This window comes from Gavia stellata, chromosome 4, assembly GCF_030936135.1.
Source record: "Gavia stellata isolate bGavSte3 chromosome 4, bGavSte3.hap2, whole genome shotgun sequence".
Lineage (NCBI taxonomy): Eukaryota > Metazoa > Chordata > Aves > Gaviiformes > Gaviidae > Gavia > Gavia stellata.
The window spans coordinates 57,473,424-57,488,667 of record NC_082597.1 but is presented as its reverse complement, the minus strand read 5'-3'; the positions used below and the strand labels follow the sequence as shown (position 1 = coordinate 57,488,667).

General features: G+C 47.2%; 1 protein-coding gene across 1 annotated transcript in view; it reads left to right on the top strand.

The window, feature by feature from the left end:
* The first annotated feature begins 1,492 nt into the window (after positions 1–1,492).
* The window catches only part of CACNA1I (calcium voltage-gated channel subunit alpha1 I), a 166,020-nt gene continuing 152,268 nt past the window's right edge, over positions 1,493–15,244 (top strand). Inside the window, exon 1 of the mRNA XM_059817088.1 lies at positions 1,493–1,773. Coding sequence (XP_059673071.1) covers positions 1,493–1,773 — 281 coding nt within the window. The remainder of the gene's footprint in view (positions 1,774–15,244) is intronic.

Sequence of the window (15,244 nt, the reverse complement as noted above, 5' to 3'; positions counted from 1 at the left end):
ACAGACCTGGCAGATGAGTGCTGAGGAGAGCGCTGGAGATCATGGATCCAGCAGTGTGGACATCAAAGGGTTCTCGGGCTGAAACATCAAGGGTGCAGCATGCCAAGGCAGAGCAGCGTCAGCAGAGATGCGCGGGGGTTGCATGCTCCTAAAGTGAAGGGGACTGAGCTGAGTGCCTAGGAGGATAACCTACGGCGAGGATGTAAGGAGATGAGTTCTGTGCCATGGATCTTGGTGACAGACACATCCTTTCCTGCTGCTGATTGGTCCTTTTTGTATTGCAGTGTGTCTGAGGCCTCTTGCATTGCTTTTAAACCTCTACTGGTAGCACTGGCACTCCAAACGCTTGAGCATGCCAACAGGGTGAAAGGAAGAAAGTGTCCGTCAGGCCACCATCGGGCAGTCCTTGGGCAAGCTCTCTTTCCAAAAAGCATCACTGTAACACCCCTCCCAAGCGAGGTCTTGGAGTTTATTTCATTCCCCTGACTTTGACAAGCCACTTCCATTGTGCTATATAATGGACAACATATGGCTTCGCATTTTCCCAGAACAGGGCCACTGTTAAGTGCATGCAGCCAGCTAAGTGATGTTCTTTAGCAAAAGCATGGTGCTCTGCAGTACTCGGGTGCCACTGAGCATAAGACCTCTTCTGCTCTTCCTGTGTCCACCTGCACTCTCTGACCATTCTGCTTAGTTGTATAACTTTTGCAACCTGTCTTCATGGTGCTTCCACTGCCCTAGCAAAGGACAGTTCCACAAGCTCCAGTAAAGGGTGCTTAATATTTAGTCCCACTTCTAGTTTGTGTTACAGCTCCCTGTTTGAATGAGTGACTGTTCTGTATGGGTTTGACATGCATTTGCCAGTGTTGGTCTGAAGGAGCCCGCCCAACAGGCAGCATGGCATGAAGCCAGCCCAGCGTGTCCCTGGGTGGGAGAGGGCATGCCTGGGGCAGCAGAGCTGAACCTGGGGTTGGAAGGACAGCGTGAGGGACTGTGAGGGCAGGGTGGCTGTCTTGTGTCAGGATGGGTCCATGCCGCTCCGAAGCGCAGTGCTCCATTAAGGTGCTCAGGCTGGCTCCAGAAGAGTTGGCAGCATCACCTGAGATTGTGCAGCACCACACCAGGGTGTCTCAGGGGCTACAGGGATGATTTAAATAGTTACTGATGGAGAGGACTAGCCAGAAGAGTCTTGGTGGAGAAGGGGACTGACAGAAAAGAGAAATACTGGCAGAAGCTGTTCCGCTCCCACTGCTGGCATAGAGAAACAGCCATGCTGCACCGCTGCGGCTAAACCAGAGAGTTTTGCTTAAAATTTCTTCAGCACAAAGTGCGACCACGGTTTATCATTGTCAGAACTGTCAGTCCTGTGGCTCTGCCCTGCTCTGAACTCACTGTGAGAGCATGGGCATGCTGTGCTCTTGCTGGTGATTCCTCACGTGGGTTTCATTTCTCTGTCTCTTCTCCTTTCCAGGGGTTCTAGCTTGCAGCTGGCATGGCAGAGTATGTCCCCCAGCCTCCCTCCACCTGGCCTGTGGGCCCGCAGCCCCCTCACGCCTCCGCTGTCTGCCCGCTGGACCCCGTGGATCTGGGGGTCTCAGAGCAGCAAACACTGCCGGAGCAGCCGCCATCCTCCCCGGAGCTGGGTGAGGACGAGGAAGTCACCTCCCCGCTGGACCCCGATGTCCCCTACCCTGACTTGGCCCCAGTTGTCTTCTTCTGCTTGAAGCAGACCACCAGCCCACGGAACTGGTGCATCAAAATGGTGTGCAACCCATATCCTTTCCGAGCTGCCCCTTCTCCCTCCCCGCCTCTCACTCCCTCCTGCCCCATCCCTCCCCTCTGCCTACCCTCCTGGGGCACCTGGCAGGTAAGGAATGACATTTCCTACATATTTAATGAACTGCTTTGTTCCTCGCATGTGTTTAAACAGAATCTCAGCTGTTTTAGTGTGTGATCAAAAGAAGCTGATTATAAAAGAGGGGACTTCAGAGAGAGCTGCTGACAGCCCCAGTCACAGGGGACTGGGTGAGGGCAGAGGGGAGGGGTGAGGAGAGGTATTTTAGAAAGGCCTGTTCTTCCCCTTCCCGGCTCCCTTTTTGCCTCTGACCTGGGACAGAGCAGGAGTTGCTAGCCCAGGAGCCTGTCGGCAGGCTGCCACAAATGGCAGAGGTGTTGCCTCCCTCTGAGTGTACAGGCTTTACTGAGAGTTCATCTTGCCCTTGGTGAGGGAACCACCACTCCTGGACCTTGACTGCAAGGATACCTAGGTGACCCCCTGCCTCTCCAGCAGGCACACGTCACTGTCCTGCCGATGTCTTGCTGTGATGCCTAGGCAGGAATGAATGGGAAAATCTGTTCAGAGTTTGATGCTGAGCCTCATGCACCCTGGGGGAGACCTCCGGGATGTGAGCGTGTCCTTCCTTTGCACAGGAGGTCAGCAATCACACATGTGTCACCATTCACATTCAGTGCCTTGATTGCAAGGAGGCCCCTGCAACCCACCAGTGCAAATGATGACCACCTGCACAACTCATTAGCACTGAGGCTGCGAGGAAGCAACGGCCTCTGTGGCTCTTGAGCCTGATGCAATATAAAAAACAGGTGGAGGGGACTTGCTCCTCTTTGGACTGTGGGACCCTTCAGATGAGGAGGAAGTGGAGGAGATGATGAATCATCAGAGAGGTTGGTCTGAAGTTTTACTTGAACCTTTTTCTGGCCAGAAATCTCAAGTAATATCATTTTTCTCCCTGGAAGTTTCTTAGATCCTAGTTTGCTGGGTGTTCTCTATTAGGATGCTTGTTATGGTTTTGATGCTTTGGCTTCTAGATTAAATGTTAGTGTCTGGACACACAGCAGAAACTTGCAAAATGTTTCTAAGACCCTTTCCAGCTTCAAGAGCCAAGTGAAGTCTTGAGGTGCTGTCAGTAATGACAGATGACCTTAGGTGGCTGATGAATCTGGAGATTTGTTTCAATTTCAAATGTAGGAAAAGGTTTGGGTTTCGGCTCTGAGCTCTCATCTTAAAGTTCAGAAGCTCTTAAAAAGGTGTTGCAGTCTCAAGCACAGGTTATGACTAAGAACTCGTTAAAGGTTTAGGTTTTCTGCTTTCCTTTCTTCTGGCTGCTCCTTAAAACTTTAAAATTTTGTATTGAATTATGCATTGCTTTTCAATCACTGTGTGTCTGCACTAGTTATTATGTCCTGAGAATCTTGTCTTTGCATGCAGTGGCCTCAGAGTGTAAAGCATAAAGATTTGTGTCCCAATGTGAAGGCTGGATTAAAAAAAAATGAGAGAAGAGTAATAGCCTGGGTTTGGGATGAATATTTGCACTTGAATGGGGGAAGTAACTTGTGGGGGAAGAAGAGAAGCGCCTGTTTCTATTTCTGGCTAAAATGTCAGTCAAAACAGTCTTTATCGTTTAGTACATAGCAAGGATCTTGTTTTAAGGTGTTGGAGCTGTGTTATTCAAGGATTTTGGCACTATATGCCCATCTTAGTGTTTAAATGTTACTTTTGTTTTAACCCTCAGACATGTGTGGTATTTGACTCTGAAAAGGACTTTTTCATAGTAGAAGCTATAGAAGGAAGGACAAAGCCTCATGCAATCACCTGTTGATGACACTATGCCTGGCTACATGTGACACAGGGTGAAGGGCAAGGGTTGGGGCTACTGGAAACCTTTTGAAAGAGTTGTTTCAGACCTGTGATTTCAGCTCAGCTGTGTGAAGTTAGGAGATTATTTGAAAAGCAGAGACTGAGTGGAGAGGATTCATCTCCTCCTTTGATTCCCTCCCACCCCTGTGGTCCTCATTTTGAATGGATCATGCAGTAAGTAGTTCCCATAATTTTTTTCAAATGAGGGATTGTTTCTACACCCTGAAGGTTTCTTGAAGGTTCTTGGCATAACAGGTTTGTTTTTCTTTTTGATAGCACCATAGAAATAGTACAGTTCCATGGCCTGGCAACAGATCACTCACTGTGGTCTCATCCCTGGCTGGGAATGAGCACCTTTGTAAGGGATGCTTCTGTGAAAGTCAAATCCTGTCTTCTAAGACTTCATATGCTTCCCTGCCTTTTCCCTGTCTGAAGTTTTTCATCCCTGTTATATTGGGCTATAGGGTATCCAGTATGCTTGTGCCAAGCAGAGGCAGGCTGAGTCGCTGTCACAGGGCAACACTTAGCCTTTCTTGAATCATAGAATCATTTAGGTTGGAAAAGACCTTTAAGATCATCAAGTCCAACCATAAACCTAACACTGCTAAGTCCACCACTAAACCATATCCCTAAGTGCCTCACCCACACGTCTTTTAGGTACCTCCAGGGACAGTGACTCCACCACCTCCCTGGGCAGCCTGTTCCAATGTCTGACAACCCTTTCAGTGAAGAAGTTTTTCCTAATATCCAATCTAAATCTCCCCTGGTGCAACTTGAGGCCATTTCCTCTTGTCCTATCACTTGTCACTTGGGAGAAGAGACCAGCACCCACCTCTCTACAACCTCCTTTCAGGTAGTTATAGGGCATGATAAGGTCTCCTCTGAGCCTTCTCTTCTCCAGGCTAAACAACCCAAGTTCTCTCAACTGTTCCTCATAAAGCTTGTGCTCCAGACCCCTCAGCAGCTTTGTCGCCCTTCTCTGGACATGCTCCAGCACCTCAATGTCTTTCTTTGCTGAAGATTCAGCAAAGAAGATGGGGCATCAATTAAAAGCCTGTTAGTCTTCTCATTGACTTTCTACTAGGCCAGAGCTTCACGATCATTGTTATGGAAGTATTGTCAATGGGACTTGAAATGGAAACTCTGATCCTTAAGGACCATGTAGCAATTTCACATGCATGAGGTCATTAACCACCAAATTTCAATTTAGGCAATTGCATTCTACTTACTTAAATCCCCCTCCATGTGAAGATTATTTTTCCTTCCACAAGCAGTCCTGCAATTTTCTTATGTGCTATTAAACTGCCATATTCCTTTGCTGCAGTGCAGTAAGAGGAGAAAGAACCACTTATATCCCTGCTTTTAAATCACTTCTGGATGCATATTAGGGTATAAATGTGTAATGCTGTTATTGCAAAAATTGTAGACCCTAACTCCCTTTTAAGATAGGGACTATGTTCCATGTGAAACTTGTGGTGTTTGTCCCCAAAGGGGGTATTTACTGTGCTTTTTGCTATTGTGCTGTATGGTGAAAAGGAGCCTGATGCTTTGAAGTTAGGTGATTACACATTTCCGGGTGGCTTTACATACAGTGTGAATGAATGCTTGAATTGCCCTAGTTTATTGGTGAGCAGGTTTTTTAATCCTGATTAACCTTGTTAGATACAGGTAACTGCTGTGTAATCAGCTGGGTATGCAATGCACACCTGGAGCCTGGCGTGGCTCCTGGTAAGTGTGCCTGTTGGAAAGGAGTCTGGTGTGATGCAGTGTGTGAGCAACCTGCCAAACTGTTTAGGCTGATTTCTGTTTTGATGAATGGGCAGAAGGCTGGCCACTCTGAGTTGCAGACCATGGGGCTGGTGCAGCTACAATGTTAACACAGTCAATATTTGAGATATGCTTATAAGAGAGGCTGTAAGATTTTTTTCCTTTTATAAAACCTAAACTCCATGTCAAATAGGATTTCAAGTTGAGCTCGGAGGGGAAATATGGTGAAAAGTGTGAAAACATGTTTCCAAAACAACTGTGTAGCATTCATCTTATAAATTTATAAAGTGTTTGGGACTAAATAAAGGGCATGCCACATGGCACCTTACAAATAGATCCTCATGCACTTTGCAAATTATGAGAAGATTATGAGAGAGATGCCTGAATGTCTGCATCGCTGTTTGACTCCTTGGGGTTCCATAAAGACTTTACACTTCATCCATCCCTAGGGTCAAATGCAATGGATTTGGTTTGTCCTTTGAGCCTTTCTTTAAAAGAAACTCTTTCCAGGGGGCCCAGACCTCCCTTTACTGTCATATCTATAATATTGACATGAGAGTGAGAGCAAGAGTGAAGTGTGCCATTAAAAAAATCAATGCTAAAACTGTAGCAATAATGAGATAGGCTCTGCAGTTCACCACGCCGTCATTTTCTTGCTTTTCGTTATATAACAGCCCCCTTCACTCATTTGTGAAGTGTGTTGGCCGTTTCGGCTTCTGGTTTGCTCTCAGGCAGTACAGTGTTGCATTTCCAGTTGATTATTTTTAAGTGCTTATATTCTTAATATAATAAGTGCTTATATACGCACTTAATTTTTAGTACTGGGAGCTGTGTTTTACAGGGTATAGGGCAGGGTGGCTTCTCGAAGCTAGTATGACTGCTTGTGTGTACTGAGGAGCTGCCTTGTAGCTCATTAGCTTTAAAGATCCTCCAAGTAGGGGCTTTGCCCTTGTACCTGTCCCTGAAAGTCCTACCATGCTTCTGGGGGTGCCTTTCCTGTAACTTGTACTGGCACCTGTATCAGCCTGGGCTATGTGCTTGGTGCACAAGGAAACAGGACTGGCCTTGGGCGTATTGATGGGTAACTGGGAAAACCTACAGATTTATTCCCTACCTCCTTCTTGCCTGGTGCCACAGATATCATTTATGTACGAGCCAACCGAGTATAGGATGGTTGTCAATGGCAATAATGATGTTTCATGCTGGCACTGCCCTATGGTAGTAGAGTGGAGAATCAAATGCTGGAGGAGAAAAGAAAATGATGTGTGTGTGGATTGGTAATTGGTACTTCTCTGGGCAATGTTGAGCAGGTGATGCCATGGTGCGTGGGGACCCTGTGCTACCAAAACCATCGCTTTTCAGGTGACGCATGTGGCTGAAGGGCTGTCAAATCTTTTATTCATTAATAAGCTTTGGGTGAATATGTGTCTTAATATTACACCCTGGTCAAATACCAGTTTGGGCAATTTGTTTTTGTGTGAGCGGAACTTTATGTGCAGATTGTGTAGTATGTTGTACTTGTTTCTGCCTTAAGCTGTTGCCTTGTATACTGTTAAACCCTGGATGCGGTCTTCATAACAACTGGATGTAGTTAATTAATAAGCAAACACCATCTGCAAATTTATTGCAAGTCTTCTAATAGTTGATGTCTGTCTTAAGGCCTGAGCTCCTCTAATCCTCTGACACGGTTTACTTTTCTTTTTACATGTGTACATTTATTTAGGTATGTGTATATACAAAAATAAAAAAGGCTCCTGTCTCTCTAGTAGGTAGGGAAAAGCTTGGAAATGTGACCAGAAGGTATAATAATACATTATAAATGGAGTGGCTTATGTATTTTGAGTAGCATTCATCATTCTTGAGGACCTAGGGATCATGGCTTTCCACTCCTTGGGTCAGCAGTATCAGCTTTTATGTGCATAGCTGGAAAACACTAAAATGCATATGTTATTCCTGCTTCTCCATTTTTAAAGACAGATCTCTCCTGTCTGTCTTTGCAAATCTAGCTCAGAAGACAGGTGAAGAGTCTGGCACTTACTTGAGTACTTGTGATACTTTGTATTGTCCTAGATAATCAGGCAGATGTTGCCACTGTGCCCTGAGGAATGGATTGATTTCTGTTGATTACACAGCCCCGTAGACCTCCTTCCAGCCAACAGATATATCTGTATACCCAAGGTGCAACAAGTGCAAGATGATTTTTTCCGTAAGAGGTTATCTAACCTCTCTGCGCTCCACACGGTGCTAAATCAGCTTTACAGTTGCTCCTGTTGCATGGGAAACTGAGCTGATCCAGAGCTCTCCAGTGGATGTGCAGCATCAGTGGCATTGGTGTTCCCCTGGGCATGTGCCGAATGCTTTTCAAGATTTAAAAGGGGGCAAGCCTCCTTTAGATCCTGCTGGGTTTTCTGCCATTCTGCCAAGCTCCCTACTGGTGGACTGAAGTTTGCTATTAGCAAATAAGGGTGACTTTTAATAAGCGAATTGTCCATAAACTTGATTAATATTTGAAGGCAATGCATGCACTGGGCCAACATGGCCATCTCCCCAGGGACCAATCTGTCCTCAGCTACTCTCCTCCCCTTCTGTGTTAACAATATGAACTTTAAAAGCAGTCATTTCCTATGCTTGTGAATTGACCCTTAGTTTCCCTGTTCATTCTTCTCTTGGGAAGATGGCTGGGCTTCACCCCATCTAACTCCACCTGTCTCAAAACCAGGCATCCAGGCTCTTCCCATAGATATTTGACAGACTGCCACCTGTACCAGGAAATTTGGCATGCTTAACTTAACCTCTCCCTTCAGAGAGCAGAGTCACTCTCTGGAGGTGCCTAATTTTTGTTTTTTTACTAAAGAGGGAGTTTCTGGATAGCGGGCTGCAGGGATTGCTGGCTAGTATCCTGGGCTGCCTTTAGGATTGCTATGCTGTTTGGTTCCCCAGATGCTATGGAGGGAGGCAAAGGGGAATGCAGGGAGCAGGTTTGGTTTTGGAAATGGTGCAGTCTGAACATTTTGGTGCTTCCATAATGAAATATCGGGCAATCATAGTTTTGTGGGGGGAGGGAAAGGCACACCACCTACCTGGAGTCTGGATTGGGGAAAAAGTAGTTCTGTAAATTCCAGCTTCTTTCCTGGGATAGAAACCCTGTTTCCCAGTTGTGATTTGTAGGCAGAGGCAAGTGGCAGAGGGAGCACGATAGTGCTCAGGACCTGCACAAGTAGCTGGGAAGGAAGCTGCCTCTGCAAAACTAGTGACAAGGGAGTGTCATTAGCGCGGGTTGTCTGATGTGCAAGTTTACGATGGGAAGTTTAGAGGGATCATTTGCACAGTCAGACGTGGTGAAATGGAATTTAGACTCATGCGTTGTCATTGGTAGCACACAAAGGATGAATATATTTGAAGGGGATCTGCATGCTTGTGATCTGTAAGTAATTGGCTGGGTTGTGTGTATGCAAGATGTACGCACTTCCAGGCAAGTGGGCAGATGTAAAGGGATGAGGTCTAAATTTGGCTGGCTTGCAAACTGGCCCTGTATATCTAAGCACAAATGCTGAGACAGGATATCTCGCTGCCTCCCATCTCTTCAGCTTATTCTCTGGAGGTGTTTTATAGTGAGAAGTCAAAGACCATGGTTTGGAAATGAAGCAGGACAACAGCACAAACAAAACCAGAGCTCTGACTGTCTGAAGCTTTAATGTCTGTAGGGTCTAACAAAATCAGAAGTAAGGCTGAAAAAATTCTTAGTGCATCCCTACTGTCTTCATGCAAAGCTCGGAGCATTTTCCCTGTTACTGAAGGATAGAATCCTGCTGTGGAGGAAGGGCTAACTGCAAAATATTGAGATGAGACTGGGGTTTAGGAGAGGGGTATTTTTTTCTGTGTGTATGTTGTACTGCCCTGTTTCCCCAATAAGTGCCAAAAGCCATAAAAGACCTGCTAATGTCCTATGCCCTGGTGCTTCAGGAAAGTGGGGCTAGGACTCTTACTGCAACAGCTTTTTTGAGGTATCTCAGTATGTTCCCTGGTTTTCTGGTCAATGAAATGTGGAAGGTGTGGGGAAGCAGGTGGGAGAGAGTAGAAGATGAAACTCACATCCTTGTCTTGTGTAAATCAGTGTTGTTCTGCTATATCTAGTGAAAACAGACCTCTCGGCACCAGCTGGTGCCCTTCAGGCTATGTTGGGGAGATTGGTCTTGTCATATAGTAGTATTATCTGGTGCAGACAGCCTGAGGGGTACCTGGTAGTGTCAGGCCAGAGGAGAGGGATGATGTGCTCTGCCCAGTGTAGGGATGGTAGCAGTGCCTGCTTTGGGGGACCTCCCCACCCCTCTGCAAAGAGTGTTGCTGAACTGAAACAAATGCTGAAAAACTCTTCTGGAGCATATTGTGTTTATTCACTGGAATATATTTTGCCTTGGAGATGAGAACCATTTACTCTCTGAAAAATGGTCAGTTTGCCTTTTTCAGCCTTTGTGAACACTGGAGCAGAGGGTGTGAGGGAGCTGGAGGGGGCTCTTGAAGAAATAGAAAGGGCAATGAAAATACTCATTTTGAGTTTAAGACCTATAAAATACTCTGACCAAACCTCTAATTGCATGTTCTGTCAAAACAATGTGAATTAAATAATGCAATTAACCACTAACAAATTGACTAGCTGCCTATTTGAGGACTTGACACTCTTCCCACCCCAGACCAAGGGGAAGGGCCAGCTGAATTTGCTGTGTGTTGTGAGAGTAATACTTGATAGGAGCTGCTTCAGGTGAGGAATGTTAAGAGTTGCAGCTCTTCTGCAGCAAATGGCCTGCAGCTGGTCCCAGGATGGTTAAGAGAAAAGACTGTGTGAAAAACTTTGCCCATTTCAGACCTATGGAGAGAACAGGAGCAAAGTGTCTGCCAAGCTGTCAGTCTCTAAGCTAGGAAGATCTTCCAAAGACAGTGTCTCTCTAGGACTATAAAGATGAAGGTGTAGGAAGGCTGCAGCCTGGTGTAAGATGGACCAGGCTCAGGCTTGCACCCACTTCTGTCCTGTGCTCACTTTGCTCACTGGTTCTGGTTGGCCCAGCACACCTTGGCCAGCATCTTCCCCAAGTCCCTCGCACATCTCCATGCCACCACCTCTCCTGTGCTTCACTGCCTGCCATGGGACAGGGGTGAAGGAGGTCCTGTTTGAAGTGTGCTTCTCTGAAAGGGGGTTTGCAGCCTCTTGCTGGTGGAGGCAGCAGGAAGAGGGCTGAGCAGTGGTGGGAAGTGCCACCAGCCTGTTAAAAGGGATGGATCTGGATGGTGGGTTGGGCTTGTCCTGCTCTTGGTCACTGCTGCTCCTTGGGCCATGGGTTTGTACTGTGCTGGCTCATGTCAGCCATACCCCTCCATCAAGGAGGGGATGCTGCTGGCTCCGCTGCCCTACTTGCCTCCCCTCCCTGGAGGGGTGCTCTGGGCTCTGCTGCTGAAACGAGCAGGGATCATTTCAGGAAAAGCTTCAGAGAAGGGAACAGGCTAGACAAAGGGGATGTTTTTATTCTGGCTGGAGAGGACAGCAGAGTTGTGACCAGCAGCTAGGGAAGGAGGATGAGATTACAGGGCTGAGATGGGGAAGGAAGGCAGGTAAGAGTGCAGCTGGACTTGTAAAAGAAGAGATGAAGTATGATTATGAAGATGTGAGACAGAAACTGATGGGGAGTGATAAATGGACGTTATCTAGGTTGGGAACAGCTACTCCAGCACCACGCTGCAAATCCCCGCTGATCTTGGCAGACATCTCAACAAATCCTTGTAATCAATGGTATCAAAGGTGGCCCGTAGATCTAAGAGAATCAGTGTGAGTGCTTGATCTCTATTGACTGCCATCAAGGACTGGTGAAGTGAGTAAGGAGGTGGTGTAACCCTCCTGCTGGAAGGCCTGCATGGGTGTTTGGATGGGTTGGCTGCTCTGGGGGCTGGAGTTTGAGTGCAGTGCTGTGGTTGTAATAGCTTTCACCTGCCCAGCCCTGACTGCTAGGTCAGCCGGTGGGGATGGAGAGCTTAGCCTGACCTTCCTGTTTGAAGGATGCCTGTCCCTGCCTCCCTTTTCTCCAGCTTTCTCCCTGCCTGTTGCATCAGTGCAAATCAGGGGAGGGGAGCGGCTCCCTCAGGTGGGACAGGAGATGCACAGAGCTGTGACGTGGGTGACTGTCTGTCTCCTGAGACAATGGTGCCATTTACACTTATATACTGCAACTCATCCAGGAGGAAAGAGAAATCTGTCCTTGCTAATGATACAAAACCACAGTCTTTGCTTATTCTTTCTTCTAGCTTTCTCTCCCCTGGTCTGCCCTCATCATCGCCTACTGTGCTTGAGTCTGTAAAAGCTGCTGTCGCTCCCCCTCCTTGAGTGTGACTTGGAGCTGCTGAGTCCCTGCAACTCCTCCAGCAGTCCCTCCTGTGACTAGCCACCCTGTCTCTCCCCTCTCCTTTCTCCATCTGTGTCAGTCTGTCATTTTTCCCTCTCCTTTTTTTTTCTTCCCTTGCTGTCATTCCTGGGTTTTGCTGCTAGCAGCCTGTCTCTATTGACTGCTGCTGCCCTTGAATTGCCTTTTTCTGTAGTGTGCCCTTCTTAGCCAGTATCGCAGACAACAGCCTTCCTGGGGGGAATGGTCAGGAGCTAAAGGGAAGGTCTGAAGGTAGGATTTAAGCAGGGGGTATAACTCATTGGCTTAGAACCAGGGAAAGGGCCAGGGCTCTGCAGATGTGTGTAGAGCTTACATGTGAAAAGAGTGGATTTCCCCTGTCTGTGGGTACCCACAGTGGAGGGGACAGTATAGGGCTATGAGAGGGCAGGAAAGAGGACAGAGTGAGGAATCAAGGTGAGGAGTGAGGGGTATGGGAAATCAGGTGATTTTGGTGAGAGGCAAGGCTGGCTGGATGAAAGGATGGTGATATCTGAAGCATTGACCTAGGCTTGGTGGCTGTGCCGTGGTGGGGTGGGATTGTTGCCTCTCCAACCTCCTCATCCTCACAGGGTGCTTCCATCCCCATCTAGAGCATTATTCCCTGCCTAGGTCAGCACTTACGACCCTGTGCCCTCCAACATGCAAGTGGCATCCCTGACATCCCTATCCCGAGCTGTCAGTGTGCAGGAGTGCTGTGCTGATTGCAGTAGGACTGCAATGGATGGCAGGATACAAGGGGTGCGCCCACCCTGTGAGCAGGGACAAGGCCCTGCTCTGTGGGGCAGGGTGCTACCAGGTGGGCATCCCCTGGGCCAGCTCAGGTGGGATTTGCTGCTGATGCAGCTGGTCCTGGTCCCCTCTCAGAGGTAGCCAGGCTCACCAGGCTGGCTCTTGTAGGCAGATGCAGACAGATGTGAGCTCAGCGTGCTGGCTGGGAGCTGTGTAGCTGTGGTTTCCTGGCCCTGTGCCCCAGCTTGGAAGCTGAGCAAGGTGCTCAAGGGTTTGCTTACAAAAGTTGAACCAACTCTGCTGTCTCAGCCTTGTTCCTGACCCCCAAACCTCTGTGAGAGCTGTTTCATCTTTAATAACTTGGTTTTGTTTATTGCTGCCTCTACAGAGTAACATAAATGCTGAAATACCACAAGGGCTTTCAGGTTGCTTGTAGCTTGAAGTAACTGGATGTCTTGAGAGGCAGAGTGAACCAAACGTACCTCTTGTGGGATTTCAGTTCTTAGAGACATGGATGAAAAGGGCTAACATCAGTACAAATTCATCCAGGAGAAAGCTGCTGAATCCAGTGCTTGTAGTGCTGGCTATGAGATATGTCTCACCAGGGAAGAAGGGAAGGAATGGAAAGACAACACATGGCAAAATATTAACCTCCCTATTGAAACAGGCAGTTTGTAGCAAACAGCAGCTGTTCTGTTGCATGGCATGGAAGAGGCAGGAGCTCAATATTTGAGGGCGGAGAAATATTTTCTTCCATGCAAAGGTTGATAGTTTCTCAAGTCAGAGATCCAAAATCTCTGCTTGCTTTCCAAGCCCTGCTTATTACTTGGGAGCACACTAAAACGCCATGACAGTGTACTTGGCAAATCTGCCTTGCCCCATCATTCACACACTCCAAAAGGAAGATTCTGACGTTTACCTGTATCCTGCATCTTGCTTCTCAGCCAAGAACTCAGCACTCTAGTGCGGTAATAAGTCCCTCTATGAATAAAATGTCCTTATTTTCTACAAACTGTGTTACAGATCAGTTACCAGTCAGCTAGCAGGTGTTGTTAATGAGCATTGTTATAAATAATTAAGCTAAAACATATTTGAGAAAAGTATGCTTTGTGATGTAATATAACTTTTCTGTCATTGTTTTTGTTCACGTATTTACCAACTTGTAATGTCATTTTTGCTTTGAGTAAGTCTCCTGGTTTTATGGGTGAATCTAGCAGGCTCTGCTTTGTCCATATGTGAGATTCAGGCCAGGCCTTGAAAGTGTTTGTAGGTGAATTATATTGAAAAAGACATGCTTATAAAAGTGCAACAGTAATAATATATTGCCTTTGTGGTACTGCCTGATGTTTAGTGCCACTGGCCAACTGTGATATTTCTTAATGAAGGGTGTTACTTTTTTCTTCAAGGCAATTTTTTGCTTGCTTTTTGCTTTCCCTGTGGCTCCTTTCTGATTAATTACCTTGATGGAGTAGGATCCTTCCCTGCTTTGGAGTTTGCTCCACTCTTCTCCGTACTTGTTGACCCACTGTTTAGCAGACTCTGCTGGCAACAGCTCTGTCTTACCATCTGGACACCTCTTTGGAAATGGGATTTTTAGTGACTGGAGGGGACCCTAGATAGTGGCCCAGTTGTTTTATACAGCAACAGCCTTGGAGGCAGCAGTCTTCCCACTGTTTCCTTGAAGTATTTTGTTCATCCCATGCTACAGCCTCCTAGTTTCTATTTCTTATAGGTTGACCCTGTTGTTTTTCCCTGCATGGGCAACCACCTGATAATACACAGTATTACATATACACAATAATTCCTTGCTGGGTGCTGAGTAATGTTTTTCCTTCATCTCCTGCCCAGTGGGATCTCTGAAGTCACATGAGGTTCATATGAGGGCCATGCACACAAACAGAACTAAGGAAATGGAAGACTTCGTTTTCATTGTTACATGAGGTGATAACATAGTTTCCTAAAGCTGCCCAACTTCTCCCATTGTAATGCTCTTTTTATCCCTTAATGAAATTTTAATTTGAGGTCTGGGAGACAGGGAACAGGCAAAAAGCCTGGGAAGGATACTGGAATGGGGGAACCGAGAAGCCCAGGAGGAAAAGTCCAGAGGGTCAGGCAGCCACCAGGGAGCTGAGGTGGAAAGCTTATCCACCAGATAACTCTCCACCAGAGAAGAGGGACTGGGGAGTGATGGCATGAGTGAGCAACCTGGAGAGGGGACTGGGTGGGCTGGGCAAGGCTAAGGGGGGGGCAGGTAACCAGGGTGGGGGATGTGAGGATCTGGGTGGGAAGAAGCTGTCTGAGAAAGCAAAGGCTGGGGAAGTGAGCCTGAGTGGAGGCTGGCTGGTAGGGCTGGAGGGCTCAGGCTGCAGTGAGAAGGGGTGGGATGGGAACATAACATGTAGGGTTGGTGGGGCAAAGTCATCTCCCTGCCCCAGAGCCTGCATGCTGCAATTCTGCTTACTTCTGTTGCCCTGCTGTCAGCAAACTTCTGAGAGACCCATTGGCTAAACAGGTGTCACATCACTGTCTTCACTGAATGCCATCTTGTCCTGTGGGGAAAAAAGTGTAAGTATGCAGTGAAAGATTGTGTTGTAAAGGCAGGGTGGAGAGGGAGAAACTGAGGTTCCACACTCATCCTTAATTTCTTGGATTGAGTCATATCAAA